This window comes from Lissotriton vulgaris, chromosome 5 (genome assembly GCF_964263255.1).
Source record: "Lissotriton vulgaris chromosome 5, aLisVul1.2, whole genome shotgun sequence".
Lineage (NCBI taxonomy): Eukaryota > Metazoa > Chordata > Amphibia > Caudata > Salamandridae > Lissotriton > Lissotriton vulgaris.
In genome coordinates, this window is record NC_141693.1 from 1,937,731,999 (window position 1) to 1,937,752,658 (window position 20,660).

At 43.3% G+C, this 20,660-nt stretch overlaps 1 protein-coding gene across 2 annotated transcripts in view; it reads left to right on the forward strand.

Annotated features, from left to right (window-relative positions):
* Positions 1-20,660, forward strand: part of LOC147717803 (carnitine O-acetyltransferase-like) — a 114,589-nt gene that overhangs the window by 45,143 nt on the left and 48,786 nt on the right. For both annotated transcript variants that reach the window (XM_086924592.1, XM_086924593.1), the window contains exons 4-9: positions 14,969-15,022; positions 15,885-16,050; positions 17,214-17,388; positions 18,155-18,333; positions 19,946-20,046; positions 20,247-20,366. In XM_086924592.1, coding sequence (XP_086780718.1) covers positions 14,969-15,022; positions 15,885-16,050; positions 17,214-17,388; positions 18,155-18,333; positions 19,946-20,046; positions 20,247-20,366 — 795 coding nt within the window. The remainder of the gene's footprint in view (positions 1-14,968; positions 15,023-15,884; positions 16,051-17,213; positions 17,389-18,154; positions 18,334-19,945; positions 20,047-20,246; positions 20,367-20,660) is intronic.

Here is a 20,660-nt window from a genome sequence, read left to right on the forward strand (position 1 = left end):
ACCCTGTTTTCTTGTCCTGAGCTGAGCATCATGCAGGCTGGCCGCAGTGGAGGGGATAGCCTCTCCGAAGGTGGGTAGCAGTTGGTTACTTCTGACTCTCTTCATCTCTCCATTCCCATTCCCACAGTGTTTTGTCCTGTGTTGTGTTTGCCTAGAGGATGGTTCTGATCTTCAGCAAAACTCTTTTTTTGGCTTTTGGTATGTGCAGAATGTGTTGACCTGCCAAAGGGCATAAAGATTTTTCTGCTGCCCTTCGAGTCTATCCAGCTCTTTCCCAAAAATACACAAAGGTGGAGTATTCAGGAGATCAGCACCTGGAATTCTTGGCCTATCAACATTGCCCCCCCCCCAACTATTCAGAAACTTACAAATGTCAAGTCATTTGTTTTTCCCCTATGTGCTTGTTCAGTGTTTCGAGTGCTCTTTACTTGTTCTTTTGCATATCTTAGTTTCTTCTGAGATTTGATTGCACACCGTACTGCTTCCCCTTTGAGAGGACACGTGTATGCATGGAAAACAAATTGAATCAGATGGCTGAGCCGTGGCTGGATGTCTTACTTTCTACTGTGATGTGATGTGATTTATTTATTTATTTGCAAGCTTGTACCGCGCTGGGAATCGACTCCCTAGGGAGTATCTCCGCGCCTTTGGCGTCATCAGAAAGCAAATAGCCCTGTCATGTGTTTATTTAATGTTCAACCAAAATCAGTAGTTAAACAGGAATGTTTTTAATTTTTTCCTGAAGGGAAAATGTTCCCTGCACGCTCGGATTTCGAATGGGAGTTCATTCCAAAGTTTCGGGCCTGCCACTGACAAAGCTCTTCCACCTTGTCGTGTCTTCCAGAATCTGCGAACGCATAACAATTCACGGTCTCCAGATCTCAGGGATCTTGCCGGAATGTATGGAATGAATTGCTTAGTTAGGTAATCCGGACCTCTGCCGGAAAGGCACTTGTGAATGATGCAACAAGTTTTGAACATCACTCTTTGTTTTACCGTGAGCCAGTGGAGTTTTTTAAGAAGGGGCTTTGAAGGAGTCCGGGCCGGGGCATTGAGAACAAGGCGTGCAGCCGTGTTCTGCACAACTTGAAGTCTGGCGATGACCCCCTCATTGGCGGCTAACAGCAAACCATTACAGTAGTCCAGTCTACTCAACACGAGCGACTGAACTAAGGTTTTCCTGGTGGTATCAGGTAACAGGGGGAACACCCTTCGGAGAAGCCCAATAACATGAAAACAGGAGCTCACTACTTGCGTAGCGTGATGTTTTAAGATGAGCTCCTGATCCAGCTTGACTCCTAGATCTTTCACTACCATTTTTGGTTCCGGGACTGGGCCTAGATCACAAGGCCACCAGTCAGGAGTCCACAGACGTTTGGCTTCATCAAAGAGCATCACCTCCGTCTTGGAGACGTTACACTGAAGGAAGTTTGCTGCCATCCAATGCGCCACTTCTTTCATCCCTTGGGCAAAGGAGTGACGCACTTCAGGAGTCATGATTTTAAACGGAAAGAGGAGTTGAGTATCGTCTGCATACGATACGGGGATAAACCCGTGGGATCTCATGTTGTTAGCTAGGGGTGCCACATAGATGTTAAATAATGTAGGGCTCAAGCAGGAGCCCTGTGGCACCCCCTTTGAGATCTCCACCTCCTCTGACTGGTAAGAACCAAGTATGACTCTCTGAGTGCGTTTGGTGAAAAAGCTCCTTAACCAGGCCAGCGCCTTGCCTCCCAGACCGATGTCAACTAGTCTGGTGGTCATGATATCATGCGACACAGTGTCAAACGCCGCTGACAAATCTAATAACACCAGGATAACGGAATACCCCTTATCCTGAAGCATATGAAGATTGTCAGCGACGGACAGCAAGGCGGTCTCGGTGCTGTGCCTGGGCCTAAAACCCGATTGAGAGGGGTCTAGTCCCCCTGCACTCTCGATGTAATTGGATAAGTGCCGGTTAACAAACTTCTCGGCGAGCTTCCCTAAAAAAGGGAGGAGAGAGATGGGTCTCAGATTAGTGAGGTCAGTCTATGGAATGGAGTTGTTCTTCCGTAGAGGCCTCACCAAAGCACGCTTCCAATCAGGGGGGACTTCCCCTGATCCTAAGGATAGATTAACTACCCACTGAATACCCTCACCTAGATCGTCCCTCAAAAGTGACATGATCCGAGCTGGAATGATGTCCGAAGGGCATCCACTCTTAGTTTGATTGATTAGAGTGTCAATGTCCTCCATTGATATAGGAGGGAATTCAACAAGCTTGCTAGCGTTGTTTTCTGCTGTGCTGAGATGTGGCGGAGCCATAATGTCCTCGGATCTCAAGGTGTTAGAGGTAGTTTTTGAGGCTAAGATCTTAGCATAAATGCCTTCTATTTTCCTAACAAAAAACAGTGAGATGTTATCACAGAGTTCCTGAGACTCAATCCCCTCCGTTTCGCAAGCTGCAGGCTTGACAAAGGTCTGTAAGATTTGGTAAAGGACTTTAGCATTTTTACCTGCTGCTGATATTTGGGCTGCTATGTGATGTTTCCTAGCCGATCTAATAGCTTTATGATAATATTTTTGGGAAGTCCTATAAGTTTCTTTATCCTCTGCCTTGCGTGTAGCTCTCCATCGTTTCTCAGATTTCCGTGCAATGATTTTTAGTTGTCTGAGATCATCTGTGTACCAGACTTCTTGTTTTGGGGCAGGTCGTGGTTTATATGTTCTAAAAGGAACAACGTGGTTGATGAAAGTAGTTACCGCTTCATTAAAAATAGCTAGTACAGCGGTGACATTGTCGCCACATTCAGCCCAGTTAGGTTCGGTGAATTTCTCCCTAAAGCTCTCAGGCGTTAATTTATTCCAGGGCCTTCTGACATCAGCGAGGGTTCTCTGAACCCCCTTAGCCTCATGGTTGGAGCGAGTATAAAATTTAATAATGGAGTGGTCAGTCCAGTCCACTTGACAGGGAGGGAGGCATTTTATAGAGGTGGAGTTATATAGTACAAGGTCCAAGGTGTGACCGGCTAAGTGCGTGGGTCCCTGATTAATTTGATGCAGACCAAGGGTGGTTAGATCAGCCAGGAGTGTTTGTGCCTCCACACAAGAGGTAAGTTCACTATGAACATTAAAATCCCCTACCAGGATGAAGTCAGAATTCACCTGTACATGGGGGGCCAGTGTTTCAACAAGTAGAAGAGAGAAATTACCCAGCGGACCTGGGGGTCGGTAGACTAAAGCTCCCTTCCTGGTTTCCCTAGAGTTAGGGTTGATAGTGAAGATGAGGAGCTCCATTTGCGGGTTACATACGGTCTCAGTAACTACTACCTCGATTTCTTGTTTAAAAACAATGGCTAATCCCCCACCGGTTTTAATTGGCCTGTCCATCCTTACTAATTTGTATCCTTGTGGTACCCCCATAGTAATGGCCGGAACAGAGTGGGGCTTTAACCAGGTCTCTGTTAAAAAGCAAAAATGTGGCTTTTCTGATGTTATAAGATCCCAGACCTGAGTGGAATGGGTAACTAAAGAGCGGACATTACACAGGAGGTTTTTGCAATTCAAAGATGAGTCATTGGGAGGACTGTCAATCGGATTTTGCTGACAGTTGGTAGGGACAGAGGAGGTAGTCCTTATCTGACAAGGCGTGATTACAGCACTGCTTGTAAATTGTGTAAAACAAACCCTGCAGGAAAACGGTCCCTCCAGGCTCCCCTGTACTCTATGGGAACATAATGTAGTGGCATACCTGCTTAAAGCCATTAGGGTCTGGCTGGTATACGAGAGACCAGGGCGAGGGAAAGGTACCGGGCAAGTGATAGTATCCGCCATAGCCCCCAGCCCCTGGCCCCGTCCTGTCGCGGACGGGCGCAGACAGGCTGGTCTTTGGCTCGTCTTAGGCGCAGGAGTAGGCGCCACACTGCGCGTCAACACTGCGCGTTAGGCCGACGAGTTGCTTTATACCCTCGAGTAGGGGAGAGCTAGAGCGCTGATTGGACAGTGTACTGCTTTTCTTTGAGTAAACTTGTGTTTGCAACAAAAACAAAGAAAATCTGATTGCTGAGCTGGGGGTGCAATTACTGAAATGGAACATATTGACCAGTTTATCTGAAACCAAAAGATCATATTAATTGCGCCCATGTGGTTCTAAAAAGTAGAGACAAAGTTGTGTTCATGACAGCGCTTGAGTCAACATTATTTTATATCTTTTGATAGATGTTAAAGATGGAATAACACGTTAGCTTTTAAAGTATCTGGTGAACATATTTTAATAAAGACTTTCCTAGTTCTACTTATGAATATTTTTTTGATTTAGATACCTTGCCAAGTCAATGAGTATTCTACTTAGCACAGTGTCGGCCTAAGGGGTCCGGTGATAAGGTACAGCAGAGTAGTCCAACGAACGAAAATGGCATTAAGGGCACTCCAAAATGCTCTATGATAAGCAGGGGACTGAAGAGTAATAGGCAAACATTCCAGAATTGTGGGGTCAGGACAGCAGACGCCCTTTACCAGTGTCTCGATCAACTAAAGCATAGTACTTCGAGCTAAGATAACGCCCTTGATGTCAAAGAACAGAAGGGCCAACGCAGTGAGATCTCATAAGAATACAATTGGGTACATGAGCTAAAAAGCCCCGATTAGCGAGGTTCATTTGACAAGTAACCAATGAAGTCCTTGATGAGTAGACAAAAAATCAAATTTTTACAGTTTAAACACAAGTGTGACTCCCATGCTCTGTACCGCCTGCAGTTTTGGGCTCATCCTAGATAAATTTAATATCTTCTTAAGATACCTCATCTGATCTGATGGTATGCCTTGTACACTGTACCAATGCCAATTTGTTTTTGTTCTTTTCATATGTAAAATGAAAAATAAAGTTCTTAAAAAAAAAAAAGATACCTCATCTGGTGATAGCAGCCAATGTAATTGATATTCCCTTGATGCCTGATATGCAGTTCCTTGTCGATCAGGAATGCTAGATTTTCCAGTTGGCCAGTGGGCAGCCGATTCATGCAAGCCAAAAAGTAGGCAGTAACATGCCATCCTGGTCTCGGTCTTGCTGCTATTGTGGTTAACAGACTATTGCTCATCTAGACCTAAATATCAGTTATCCAAAACGGGATGGTGTGTTTGTCTGATTTACGATTATCAAAGCACAATGTCAACTGGGTGTCAGTGTTGTAAGATATGGATTCCACATCAAAGGATCTTATGCTAGTCAGCGGTTGAATATAAGCATTAAGGAGTATGGGGGACATAGAAGACATCTTTGAGTGGCCCCATGTTAATGAGACAAGTCTAAGACTAAAGGGAAAAAAGGAGCAGAACCAGGACAGGCCACACTCTACAGGCAAACAGCGGCCAAACAACAGCAGAAAGATTGAGTAGATTTTGGCTGGCACGGCAACCCACATCAGTGCCTATTCTGAAATTGTCTAGCAGTGAAACCGGAGGAATTTCTCTGGAGTTGCTTGTATAAGCATACCAGTGCTATTGTATGGTTCCTATGATTTTAGTAAAACTGTGTATTAGGGCAACACAACGTCACAATATAGAGACTAAGTCTACTAATGTCATTAGTAAATGTTGGTCAGCATAGCTCACAGTACTGCATCTAAACTCCGAACCTTTCAGCGTTCTAGATGCCGTCAGTAACCTCGAACATGACCACTCTGATTCCCGAGGAATTTGTGGAAACAGAGCTAATCTCATGCTCAAAGTTGTTACTAAGAAAAGAAACAATAGTGCATTTTCAAATGTTTATTGAAAAGATCTAGTTCTTGTAAATAAGACATGAACTGTGATTATTTGACAGATAATTGTTATAAGGATTATTAGAATGTTGAAAAACACAAACAATTCAAATGTTAATTGTTTTTAATATGGCTCCTATCTATAATTTTTAGTTCTATGCTAATAAGAGCAATTCGGGGGTACCCTCCGGCCAGACCATGTTCGAATGATCTAACCCCATACCTTAGTTTAATGTCCAAGGAAGCCGGTCTCCGTGCATTAACACATGCATGTGGTATGAGTGTGTAAGCCTGCACCCTTCTCTGCTTACGCAGCTATATTCCTTCTAAGGATGAATGTCCGGACCTGCTGGGCCGAGTCTCATTCACGGCTCTCTGCAGCATGCATCATGACTCCAGTGTGAAGTGCCTCTCACTGACTTATACACTGAGGCTGTTAAAATAATAAAACACCGGCAATATTGCATGCTACAAGAGACGCAGAATAACAATTCCCCTTAGTCTAAAGGGACAGAGTTGTCTCCTACGAGCACATAAAAAGCAAGGACAAGGCGTTCTGGTACGTGTGACACTAGAACAGTGCAGACTACGAAACAACAATGTCTATGAAAAATAAATGCGTACATTTTGTTTTCAAGAAAAAACATGCGCAAACCATAATTTCAGAAAGATGCTAAGCTAATAAAGAAAACTAAAATGGAGTCTACATATAATCCCTACAACATCGCTAAGTTAAGCAAGAGAAATAATGTTCACAGTATTCGTGAATTCAGGCATATAGGCATGTAGAATAAATCTGGGCTGGTTTTGAGCTGTTTAAGCAGTGGCTGGTTGGCACCATGCTTCCAGAGTTGTGAAGTTACCTTTGTGTAAAAGGAAGCATTAAGCATAGAAGTCAAAGCAGACGTTATCTTTGGGGTTGAGGTCTACAGAACAGACCTGAGCAGATATCATCTGGAGAGCCTAATTAGAGTACCAACAGCAAGACGTGGACCTCTTTATCTGAAATGGATGGCTAAAGCCCTGGTGCTTCCTCTTTATTTACTGACAGTTCTTAATTGACCAGGTCCATGTGGCAAAGATCGGCTGTAAAACTATCATGGATACGTTGGATTTCATCTGAAAAAGAATGCAAGTCTTTACATTTCTTTATTATTTATTTATCTTGTGTATATAAAGCGCTATATCACCTAACGGGCATCCTAGCGCATGTAACTCTTAAGAGTGAAGGACCAACGTTCTTGAGCAATTGAGGCTGGGAAGGTCTCTTGAGAGGGAAGGGCCAGCGTTATTGAGCAGTTAAGATTAGTACGGTCTCGTAAGAGAAAGTATGGATTTATGAGAACTGGCTTCACCTACTTTGGAGTTTAAATCGGATACAAAAAAGGTGATGTGGATAGTGTCTTCCCTCTCCTACTTCCCAAGATGATGATCTCCCCCGAACTCACAAAGATTATTGTATAGGCAGAGGTGATTTAGTCTTGACTTATTCATTAATTTCAAGAAGTAAGTTAGAATTGCTTATGGAACATTTCTTCCTAAATTGTGGCCAGCGCTTACCTTCTCTGTTGTCCCCAATCGAGAATTGTTGGATTCATCATCTTGCCCCATCCTTGGAATTTTACGATTCTAGAAACAAACCTTTGTGTCACCAAGAACCAGGACTGTGATCTTAGTAGTAAGCATTACTGAGCTCTCTTTACTCATTCACGTGACAAATGTAAATTACTGCACAGTGTTGCATACACTATGATCAACACCAAATCCGTCACGTTAGTAGAGCATAATTTACTAATGTTTGAGGATATCTTTGTGATGGGTAGGAAACGTTGTGTTTAACAGCCCATGTACCAAAAACATACTTTCTAAATTACATCTTGGTGCCTGCCTCCCTGCTGCTTCTTAATCAGCCATCTTCGAATTGTGAGAGTGCACCACTATTTAACTGTGATGGTGGATCAATTGTTTGCTTCGAAAAGGAAGGTGGTGCTTCCTTTTGTAATTTATCATTACAAGGAAGGTACATGAGTGGCCGCCTTCATCCTGTCTTTGTTTAAGGTATGATATGGGGAAGGGAGTTGGTGCACTGCCCTTATGCATGGTTAGAGGATGTCCCACCTTTTAATAAAGACTTCTCCCTTCATTATCCTACCAGCTTTCAGTTTGACCATTCAACGTTTTCTAATGTCACCTGTTGAGTTTAGAAAAAAACAATTTTGGTGGTTGGTGTCACAGCAGAACTTTGATCGAAAAATATTTTTGATGACGGAAGATGAATTTTGCAGCCACTAAGACAGTACTTGCAATAATTATCACTTCCAATAGACTGACCTTTAGTGAATTGAATACCACTTTTTGTTCCTAATAATTTAGTTTTATAGAACACCAGGCTGAATTTAGGTGATTTCTTCTACCTTGTGTTAAAATGGAAAATTCCATCTAATCTGGTTACTATTTCTGGATTGTCTCATATGACTAATTGTATTACTAATAATCCTCTTCGGCCCTTTCTCCATCTAGATCTCCGTCCTTGCCTTGAGCTAGTTCTTATGATAAGGTCATTGGCTGTACTTCTTGGAGGTACAGCCCAACTGTAATTACCCTAAGAATGCCCACATGATCTCTTTACACTTCAGAATGACAGAACCAGGACATGTAACACCATTGCCTCCCAGGCTCAACTGATAACCATTAGTAGTCTGTTCTCGGATGAGCAAAACGTGTATTGTCTCATGTTTAACTCTTGCTTTCTCATGTTTCACTTACTGTATTTACCAAAGGAACACAAAACTATGTGATTCAGATTTGGAAGGAGAGGACATTTATTTCTAATTTATCAATGGTTGTCTGTAGCATGGGCATAGTCACTGTTGGCGTCAGAGCAGTTTGCAAATCAATGCATTTTACACACAGCAGTCGTAGAGCAGTGGTGTACAGTTTACATCCCAATATTTCAGGAGACAAACAGAATACGTTGTGTGCATTATCAGCACTTATTAGCATTTCTTATGACTGTGGTGATGTAGCCCTCACTGTGGAAATTATGCAAAGACAGCTATAGTTGTCTGTGCTGTAATTTGTGATACTAGTAAAGTTATGAATGGGATTCATCACCAAGCCTGATGATCGGCCACCTTTAGATAGTTTTCGAGGCTCTAGTTGATTGTGTCTCTTATTTTAAAAAGTTTTGAAGGAGGATTACAAAGTTGTTGTGAGCTCTGGATGAATACTATTCCAAACTCCGAGGAGGAGTAGACTTGTGTTATTTCTTTACAAAATGTTGGTGTATGGAATGTAAGGACTTCACGGTATTCCGGAAATAAGCCATTTTAATGCAGTGCAGCTCTTAGAATGCAGCACTATTCGCTGATAACCAGTTTAGCTGTTTGAGTCAGGTGAGATGTGTTCTTTCCATTATTGTTGGAGACCAGTCTTCCAGTTGAGTTAATGGCTGATTTCTGCATGGTCGGACTAGGTCCAGTAGGCATTTTTGCTATTTTAAGGCCTGATTAAGAGTTTGTTGAGAGGGTAATTGTCGCAAATGCGATGGAGAGAACTCTGTCTACACTACTTATAGTCCGCCTACTTCATTTAGAGATGGGTGGGCTATAAGGTTTCCATTGATGAATCTACTGTTGTCTGAGTTGACTGAAAGCTTCTTCTAATGGCACGACGGGAGTAGGGAAGAAGACCTGAAGACATTCCACCTTCCTCCCTATTTATGGCTGGCCGTGTAATGCCTTTTTTTTGTCCCTCACTATTGGGGGAAAACTTGGCAGTGAAAGAGAGGGGAAAAAAACAAGAATGATCTCCATACACTGGAGAAAACTCCCTTGATGTGCGTGGGCATCATATTTTTTTGTTTTGCATGACAAACTCCTTCTTTGGGAGTCAGAAAAATAAAAGAATAAGATAAGTTTAGTGAATAGTTGTCAAATCAGCAGACGTACATCCACTAAACATTTTGTACGTTGAAAGGCAGCGCTTTGACAGGTTCCTTTCAATATACAAAGATGAGAGCTGTGCTTTCAGTCCTCTCTAAATTTGATGGATGGAAGTCCATCAGAATGGTGCAGGTGATGTCCTCCACCACGCTGACGGACAGACTATCATTCGTCATACTCTGAATCCGGACCTTAATGCTTATAAGGAAATTCCCAACAATAACTAGAGTATGGACTGCCAGATGTATTTGGAATATGATGCCCGATCCCTCAATAACTGCACATGGCATTCTAACATAGGGACACTTGTGCTGGCTTCCAAGAGTGAAATAAGAAATTGGTACCTTGGTTATACGGTATATGTTCTGAATTGCAATAATAAGGAATAAAGAGAAAGTATTCCCTATTTAGTATTTATATCACTATGACCACATTTGGTCTATTTTTACCTTTTACAGTCTCTTGTCTCGTCATGACCCACAAACACGTCTAAGGTTATTACTGAATCATTTTTTATTTTATCAAATAAGGAAATTTTCAATATTTCTCGTTTCCAATTTCAAACACGTTTGTATATACAGTTAGTTTTTACATATATACAATAGAAGCCCTTCGTTTCCAAGTTAGGATGTCTCACTGAAAAAATAAACAAGACATTCCTATCGAGATCAAGCAGACTAATGTGAGGAAAACAAATAGGTGAAAATTATTTAGACCCAATGTCTTTAAAGTCCCTCAACAAATTATTTAAATTAATCCAAAATGTTTATATATATCTGCTGTCTCTTTATAGTCGACGCGTTTCAGCCAATCAATTCTGGCCTCTTCAGGACTAGGGCTATTCACAATCCATCTGTACATCTGATTGGATTTATAATTGATGTCTGTTCCCCTTCTTTTTAATTCTTATCTGTACAGATGGATTGTGAATAGCCCTAGTCCTGAAGAGGCCAGAATTGATTGGCTGAAACGCGTCGACTATAAAGAGACAGCAGATATATATAAACATTTTGGATTAATTTAAATAATTTGTTGAGGGACTTTAAAGACATTGGGTCTAAATAATGTTCACCTATTTGTTTTCCTCACATTAGTCTGCTTGATCTCGATAGGAATGTCTTGTTTATTTTTTCAGTGAGACATCCTAACTTGGAAACGAAGGGCTTCTATTGTATATATGTAAAAACTAACTGTATATACAAACGTGTTTGAAATTGGAAACGATAAATATTGAAAATTTCCTTATTTGATAAAATAAAAAATGATTCAGTAATAACCTTAGACGTGTTTGTGGGTCATGACGAGACAAGAGACTGTAAAAGGTAAAAATAGACCAAGTGTGGTCATAGTGATATAAATACTAAATAGGGAATACTTTCTCTTTATTCCTTATTATTGCAATTCAGAACATATACCGTATAACCAAGGTACCAATTTCTTATTTGAGTCTTTATTACCCAGGTACCGTTTGGTCTAATGGGTTTCCCCTGTTATTTATAGAGGCTTCCAAGAGTGTGCACATCTTCCAAAGATCTTACTCAAATTGAGTGTTTCACAGTGTGAGATGAAGACCGCATCACACTTGTGTTGAAACCTAGTAAAATTACCAGTAATCACGAGATGGTAAGACTTTAAGTGAGTTGGTGCGCGTGCTGTGGAAGGTGTACCATTTCCCAAACAATTTGATGTTTGCACAAAGATACCCAATTGTCTTAAGCTATTCTTTTCCACCAAAAAACTCTCCCGAGGTGTATGCTCTCTTGCAGTCGAAAGGCTTCTGATGTAAACTCTTATTTTTTTGCGTAGACTCCTTTGGAACACATGAAAGGAGATCTGCCCCGCAATCTGCAGATCCTTGCTAACTCGGCCCTTTGCTTGGGTGCTATCTTTCTTCCCAGCCCTTCTCATCTCAAGGTCATGCCTGCACTGTGCCCTCTAAGAACAAATTGATTTATTTTTCATTTGCTATATTTTGGGAGAGGCCTGTGCTTCATCCAGTTTGTCTATGTTCATCTCCCTGTTGTTCTGTCCCGTCAGAACCCCCCGCACACACACACACCACTGTCTGTACTTTGAATTGGGCACAAAGTGAGGTTAGAAAACAAATGTTTGTAAAAGCCATACTTGAGTGCTAGTTCTTGCTTCAAGTCCCATCTTGTTTCCAGAAGGGTGGAGTACCTCTGGCTGACTTCCAACAGAAATTGCTCTGTTGCTTCTGCGCGTTCAGGAGTTTCCATTTTACCTAAATGGTACTCTCTCTAGGCACTATAAGTAAGGGGAGCGATTACCTTCTCGATGGTACATTATGAAACTAAGACAGAGTGTATGTATGCATGCACGTGCCTTCTTTACACAATCCACAGATCCTTTCTGCATTTATTCATTTGTTTACAGTGTTTGATGGTGCATAGTGAAAGGGTACCAGTGGCTTTATAGCACACCACCATTAAAGGGATATGTGACATGAGGGATAGAGTACACCCTTCAGAGTTTGGAGAAAAGAGTGAACACAGGGGCTTTGATGGCTAGGTACTTGTGTATGACTGGGTCATGTTAGGAGTTAGACAGGTAAGAGAACGTAAATGTAAATGTAAATTGATACTTGTATAGCGCACTACTCACCCGCAAGGGATTCAAGGCGCTTGTACGAATACCGCTGTGGAACTCATCCTGGCTTTCCCTGTGAGGCGTCCACTCCTGGGCACCCCCAAGGTGGAGGCCAGGCATCCTTAGCGTTGTGGGGGCCGTTGTGGAGATTAAGCAAGCTATTGCCCAGAGTTGCAGAGTGGGACTCCATTTTTAGGTCTCGCAGACGTAAAAAGCAGGCGTAAGCCTGCTGTCTGCGAGACATCTTTTGTTGGCGTTTTAGAAGGAATCTGAGACGGAGCTCACGCACGAGCGTCGCCGTCTCAGATTCCTCCGCGAGGGCGCGCACGGCACCACACACACACGCATGCGCATACACAGAGACACACAAGCGCCCATGCACGCACCCATACATACAGAGAACCCACCCCCGCATACACACACGCGCGCAGACACACACACACACTGCATACACACACTGCATACACACACGCTCCCCCCTCCCCCTCCCTTCACGGCGCTGTGCCCATCTCCTGCCTCGCAAGCACTCACCGGGTCGGCTCCCATCTCCTGCCTCGCAAGCACTCACCGGGTCGGCTGGTGCTCGGCGGCGGGCCGGTCTCTCCTTCTCCAGCGGGGGCTCCATCTTCTGCACGGCCCCCCCCCCCCGCCATGGCTGGCACGGCATCTCCGGTCACAACAGGCTGGCTGAGGCAAAGCTTCCGCGAGGCAGTAGGAGTGGACACACCTCTTTCCGGCCCCGCCCACAACCAGGCGGCGGGCCGGACATCTGCTTCCGGTGTTTTCCTCCGGGCTGCGGCGGTGATTGTTCTCTCGTCTCCTCCTGTAATGCACCGTTCGCTCCTCTTGTATTTTGTTGTCTCACGATGATCACTTTTGCCTCATGTAATGTAGCATTTGCTTTTGTAATTTGTTCACTTGTAATGTTCATAAGGGAGGGCTGTTTCTCGTTTACTTATAGAACAGAACAACTCTTTTAAAAATGGCGCCTTGACCCAGAAGCTGGTGTTTTTTTATGCAGCATAATCGGTTTTGAAGATTGTTGTTTTGCAGGATGTGGTAATAAAATGTAAACTAGTTTCAGAAATGTGTGCTACATTATTCAAGCATGATTTTTATTAATGGCGAAAATAACCCTATTTTATTCTTTTGCCGAACAACCACAGTTGCCATGCCCTTGAGCAGACGGTTCATGTGACACAGTGACTTGACTGGCACTGTACTGGGTAAAAGAGCAGTCTCAGCTGTGACCCCACCCTTTTGTCACATGTTTGGTTAGTAACATAGGGCTGCCGGCATGGCTTTTCGCGGTCTCTGGAACATTTCAGTCAGTGCAGCGCATGTTAAGTGAGGCCTTCGGGAAGTCACGTGTTTGTCTTTACGATGATTGCGTTAAGTGCACATATGGGCTCTGGCGCCGCGTTGCCATTCTGGTTTCCCAAGTCTGCTGTGTCGGTTGTGTTGAATGGCGCTAGCCATTATGCCTTCGGCAGGTCAGTCTCCGCTTTTGGGCGCCACGGGGAGGTACTGCTGAGTCTGACACGAATCCACAGGACTTGTTGCTCTCTTACTGTATTTCCCGTTTCCACCGCATGTGCAGGACTATTTCTGCAATCAGCCTTCGTGAGTCGAGTCGCCCCCAAATTCACTTAACTAGTTCCGTCAATTTATTTTGCTTGCTAGACTAGTGTTCCTTTCTGAAGTGGCATTGTTTATGTGCTGTGCCTGTGCCCGAGGAAAAGGCGTGACCAGGAATGGGTTGGACAGAGAAATGCTATCACACGAGAGTGATTAAGCCTTCTTTTTGGAAGGAAGTGACCTTTGAAAACCTTAAAGTTCGTTTTCTTAAAAATATGAGTAGTCGAAGGCTGGGCGTGCTGCTGCATTCCTCGGCTTTGTCACCTCTGGAACAAGCAAACCCTTCTCGTGCAGCTTGAAGAAATGGAGCCGCACTTGTCACTCTTGGGTAATAAAAAAGCGCACACTGTTGAGTCTGTCCTGGATGTGGCGAACATCCCTGCACAATCAACTCCCTTCAGACACACCTCCCTGCTAAACAAGCATTTGCAATGCAATAGGTCTCGCAGTTGTGAGAGTTTGAGCTATTGGCATTTTAAATGACAGTGCCTTTTATTTATGTATTGGTTTTTAAAACATAAATAAAAGGCATTGTCATTTACAAAGCCAATAACTTAAACTCTCTCAAATGCGAGACCTATTGCATTGCAAATGCTTGTTGGAATAGGCACCAAGGTGAGAATTATCAGGTCTGTGGAATTTTGAGCCCAAGACCCGCTGAGGCGGGGAATTGAACCCTGGTCCCAGGCTAGACCTCTGCATCAGGGTCTGCCGCTCTAACCATTGAGCCACACTTCTCCACATACCTGCATAAATTCACCAAAGCTACCATCATAAATGTTTCTAGTACAGTGTGAATCTTTGTCCTTCCCTTCAGATGCCCCTTGCAGTTAAAGCTAGTGCTTTTCAGTACTGATGGGATAGTGAAGCCTCACAGAAACATTCCAGAAGAGTTGAATGTTTCTGCCTCAGTCCCTGTAGACTGATGTGAACCTTGTTCTACAAGGTTTTCGCTTCATTGCTCCTTCCTTTGTCTACAGCAAGAACTTTACCATGTTTGGGCTCTTCATTTGCCATCTCTCTTCACTCCTCTTCCAGGTTTGCTGCAAAGCTCATCGCTGGAATGTTGGATTTCAAGGCCAAGGTGGACCGGTATGTAAGGAAGTTTTCACCAGACGTTGTCTGGTCATCTATTACACCAATCAGCAAGCCAGGAGTGGGGTGCAAATTATATAAAATGCCCTGATGGATTTGAGGAAGGCCAGGAACCTGGCATGTGTGCAGGTGTTGGGCAGTGGGATATGCCACATTTTTAAGCAAATCTGACACGTACCTGCTGATGAAATGTTTATAGAGTACCAAAAAACTGATATACAGAGTGATCAGATAAAATTGGCTAGCATTGCTGATAACGTTTGCAAAATGTCTACAGCGTGTGCCTGGGCTCTGGGATCTGCCATTAAGAACTTTTGGCATATGTTATCAGAAGCAGTCCAACACTGGCTCAGTGCAGTGTGCATCAGCATTTTTCATGTGTCTTGCACAAGAGTGGATGGGATCCCCCTAGCCGGTGTACAGCTGCTTTTACTGTTGATGCAGTGAATGGGGCATATGGGTTTAAAAGGGTGTAAGTGGTGAGTGGACCAAAAAAGGAATTAAAGAGATGAACTGAAGGAGTAACGGAGAGATGGTGTAAAGGGGTGGGAGGAATTTGACTTGGAGGCTATGGGGGAATGACAACTAGAAGAGGGATGGGTTGGTCTGAATGCAGGTGGATGGTGAAAATGGGAGAAATGTACTTAAAATGCAATAGGACACATAGACAAAAAGAGGGGGCCTGTTGTAAATTGAATAAGTGGCGTTTGTCTGATCAGTTGAATCGGTCTGGGAAAAGGATTGAAGAAATGCGATAGAGGAAGGACTGTTGGAGGAGACTGGGGAAAAAGTGCAGAATAAGGGGCAGAAGAAGAGGTTCTTTTGTCTTGATTGTTCAAATTCTCTTTCCTTTTCCCAGGCACACCCTGCTAGCAGAGTACATGCGAGGCCGTCCCCTCTGCTTGGACCAGTACAACAAGATATTTTCTTCCTGCCGTGTTCCAGGACCCAAGCATGACAGCGTGCTTCTCTGTTCCCGCTCACGCCGGCCTCCCACGCACGTTACTGTAGTCCGCAACTACCAGGTAAAAATAAGCTAAAGGTGGGTATTGAGGAGCCAGAGGGAGGCACAGATCCAGATGCAAGAAGCAAAGGTGGAGGCGTTTATCCAGCCTCATCCTTGGAAACATTGATGGGTTTTAGGGTAGATATCTGCTTGGTTTACTGCCACTCCCCATTACACCATCGAGCAGTGTCATGTTAGTATTTGGGTCTCTGATGGGTGGTTATCTGCTGCGGCTCAAGTCTAGAGCTGATAAATTCATACCTCCCCTTGACTAAAGCTGCAGGTTTTCAGATGACGTGTGTGATATTTCTATGTGTTATAATAAATGTAAAAACATCATTTGATAGCCTATTTGCACCTGTTGGGGAGTAACTAGAATTCTGTGTGTAGCTGCCTCTGTATATTTGCTAGGTTCTCTGAAAACCATGGCTGCCAGTTTATTGTATCATGGCTGCACTGACAAAGACAACCATTAGACTAGAGAGAGGTGGTTGTTGTGGGCAGAAGCCATAACGTTGAATATATATGAGGGAGTGAATTTTAGGTGTAGTGCAGCTCTAAAACCAGGTTGAACGGGATAAAGTAGATTGTGCGTAATGTTGAAAGAGGTTAGATTAAAAACTGTTCAAAAATTTCCACGAAGAATGCAAATACATAAGACAATAGATAGCGGAGGTTTGAAGTAATTAGGATAGATTCCCAAGTTGTAGTAATTGGAGAGCGAATATTTGTGTTCCGTTCTCAGGTAACACATGCAGCTACTTTAAGCCAGGCTGATGCTTACATGCACCTATTGTGCTGGAATGGGTACTCCATACCGGAATACGGGGTGCATGACATCTTTGAGTGTTGATTCCTTCGCACAATGTGTGTGCCTGTGTGCCTCAACCCAGGCACATGACTGCTTCTCCAAGGATTCTGCAAACTTGATCACAACATTCATGCTTTAATACCTTATACACGAGGTACCCAATTCTGGACATGGCGACAGTCAGCTGTAGCTATTAAACGTTTTTAAAATAAAAGTACATCCTTCCAATAATGCATGGGGAAGAGGCAGATTCATTACAACCTCCTTTCCTTCAAATAGAGTTAGAGATCCCTTTTAACATACCCTATTTCAGGAGTAAAGCGGTTTTCTGTTCCAGAGGGCCCATAATTTCTTTTTCACTTTCTCTACAGTTTTTTCAGCTGGACGTATATAACAGCGATGGAACTCCGCTCACAGTCGATCAGATCGAGCTACAGTTACTACAGATCCGTAACAACTCCTGGAAGACTGACAAAGAACCTCTGGGAATACTGACAAGCGACCATCGTCGCACATGGGGCCAGGCCTACACCACCCTGATGAAAGGTGAGGAGAAACCGGGTCCGCCAACACCCAAGAGCTAACACCTGAGGAAAGGTAGGCAGAGACTGGTGTAGAACACTGTGCATATAGACAGGTAGAAACATGGACAAATAGAAGATTGGAGGATAGTTCTACCAGAATCTGAGGAATATAAAACCATAAAAGGACCAAGTAAAACTTCAGGGACACGTCCTCTTGAAAAAGCATTTAGAACAATGGGTCTGAGATGAGGTAGGGTAGCGTGAAACGTGCTCTAGCAAAGTAAGTGGACAGGCCTAGAATACTGTAGAAAAGGTAGACCTAAACCACCCTTGAAACAGTAACCGCATTACAGCATACTTGGCGTGAGTAACACCATGTCACACCTAGATGCAAAACACTCATTAAATAGCAGGCAAAGCAATGTAACCAGTCCCTTCTAGACTGTCCTTTCATAGTGTGGAAGGTGTGAATGGCTACATCTTTGGACACCACCCAAGAGAAAATAATGGGTTGGGTGATGTAGTCCTGTCCACATGTTTTGCGTTGCCCCCAGCACCCCAAGGAAAGATGGAGAGACCAGTAGAGCTCGTAAAACATCTGTTGGCAGACCGGCAACACCCAGAGTAAAGGTGGGTAGGAACATGGCCAGCCAATACATGGGGTGGAGGGGTATGTAGTGTACCTGATTCCTTGGTGTTTGTGTGGTGGTAGATGATTCATGTCTTTGGTTTGATGTTGAGAATCTTCAGTGCAGCCATCACCACCATGGTTGTCTTCCCTTTGACAGACAAACTGAACCGGGACTCTGTACGCGCCATCCAGCGAAGTATCTTCACCGTGTGCCTTGACGCCTCTGTGCTCAAGATGGCCGAGGGCAAATACTCCAGTGGCATGGCAGCCCAGATGCTGCACGGAGGCGGCAGCTACTCCAACAGTGGTAACCGCTGGTTTGACAAGACCCTGCAGGTGAGATTCTGATGGACGTCTGAGGGTGGAAAAACTAGGATTTCTAGAGGCTTCACAGAATATCATGCAAGCCTCACTGCGGCTGTGCAGACACGCCCGACCTCAGACCATTTCTTAACATCTAGCACAGCCTGAAGTTGTGTTTAGCTGTTCCCCAGTTTGTGAAAGAAACTGCCATTAATTTCATAACGATTTACACTTTTTTAAATAAAATTGCAAAAAAATCTGTGGACTTATTTAGAATGACAACTACATAGTGTATCGAGCAGCCTTGGTCCTGTTTGAGAAATGCATTTCTTCGATTGAGGATGAGGAATGCATTGCACTTGAATCAGAAGTTTACGAGTAAGGCCTTTCAAGCTTTGTAGGGGGGAAAGGTACCTTCAATTTCGGAATCGGACAGGATTTTCAAGGATAACAAACACAAACCAGTTGAACTAATCTGCATTCTGGTTTAAGTTTGAGTCAATTTGTTCAGCGATATTTGCAGTGGGCAGAAATGCTGATGTTAGATTGAAGAAGCCATTCAACTTTTAAGATACCCCTTGATCAATCTGCACACAACTAAATACTATAAAAGTTGCTAGTGCTTTGGAGACTTCCATTCAGATCATTAATATTGGACAGTTATAAGCAAGCATTAAAATGGATAGCCATTGAATCCATCCTTAGGCTGTAGGCACAACAAGAAAAGAAACTTTGAAGAAGCATTTTACTTTTTTCTGTGAAGTAGATATTTGTTATCTTGTGAATAGGCAGAGATAGCCAGAGAAAACCAAGGTAATTTCTGTTGTAAACATATGTTTATAAATATTACTTTTCTTAAACCTTTGTGGATTCCATAAATGGATTCCTGGTGGGAATAAATGCATTTTCTAGCGCATAATTTCCGCCACAAGTGCAGAGAAATCTGGGAGGTGGGTGTTAAAGGCACAAATTGCCTTGGTAGTTTGGAAGTGTCCACAAACATGCTTTCTACTCTCTGCCTTTTCTGGATGAGAACGGGTACAGATCACTTCCAGATTTACTTGAGATATAAGGGAAGGACTTTCTGCATTGGGAAAAATGTCTTTCTTGTTTACGACAAGAAGGTGCATTTGCCCAGGAGGCTTCATTTCCCTTTGTTTTATGCTATTGCAAATTCTCCGCAAGTGAAATGGGATTCTTTCGAAAAGTCAGATGACATTTCCCTATGAACAGCCTGGTACTGCTTTCCGGTGTACATCTGGGAACAAAGACATTAATTTAATGATGATTACTGATCAGTATTACAGGTTAGTCGACCTTTGCAGACGTAAGCCTTCTTACTTTATGATGTAGTATGATAGAAACTCCTTAAGCAAGGATTTGTAACGAGGATGAACCTCTTTCAGATCTGGTACAAAGACAGTGTGTTACATTCTTAAAAACTGTAGTGGTTGAAAACATTTATAATATTCTTTCTTTTGCCGTCCACCTATCTGTCTAGGTTTTGTTGTTCTTTCTCAGTTATTCTCTCTGCCCTTTTCTTTACCCTATATGCATTTCATTGCCCCTTCTTTTTTATGTTGTCCTCATTTCTCTATTTGCGCCTCCATAATACTTTCTACCTTTGTCCCTATCTCTGTTACAGTTCATTGTGGGCGAAGATGGCTCCTGCGGGCTGATATACGAGGCCGCCACTGCTGAAGGTCCACCTGTTGCAACCATTCTCGATCACGTCCTGGAATACTGGTAGTTAAACGGCAAACTTTGTCACACTAAGCCCTTTCACTTGATTTTTCCCAGTTGCACCAGCTGAATCCTTCAGATTTTTTAACTTTCTGCTCTTTCAACTTAGAAAGCTACTCTTCCTTTCTTCCCAAAATGCAAATTTTTTTCCAATTCTAATTCGTGACGAAGGTAGTGAAATCTCTTCTCTCTTATATTCACAGTAAAAGCCCAGACTCCGTACGATCCCCTATGACGCGACTGCCGATGCCCAAGAAGCTATACTTCTACATCACCCCGGAAATAAAGAGGGACATTGAACATGCTAAGCAAAACCTTGACATGTGAGTTTTGGCGATTAGTGGCCATTGAGGAAGGAAACATAAATGGTAGGATGGGGCAGGTATAAGCCTGTCAAAAAGAGTGTGCACCCAGCAGATCCTTGAATTGCAGGTCTTCTAAGAAAGAGAGATGGCCACACGTGTGTATCTGTACATATAAGATACCCCACACCCTAAAGAAGATTGGGCACCACAAATGGGTCTGCCAAGTTGACGCTTGTTGTAGTGAGCTGAGTGGTCAAACTCTCTAGAATATAGGCACCTTTTTGAGTAAAGATGACCCATGGATTAGGATGA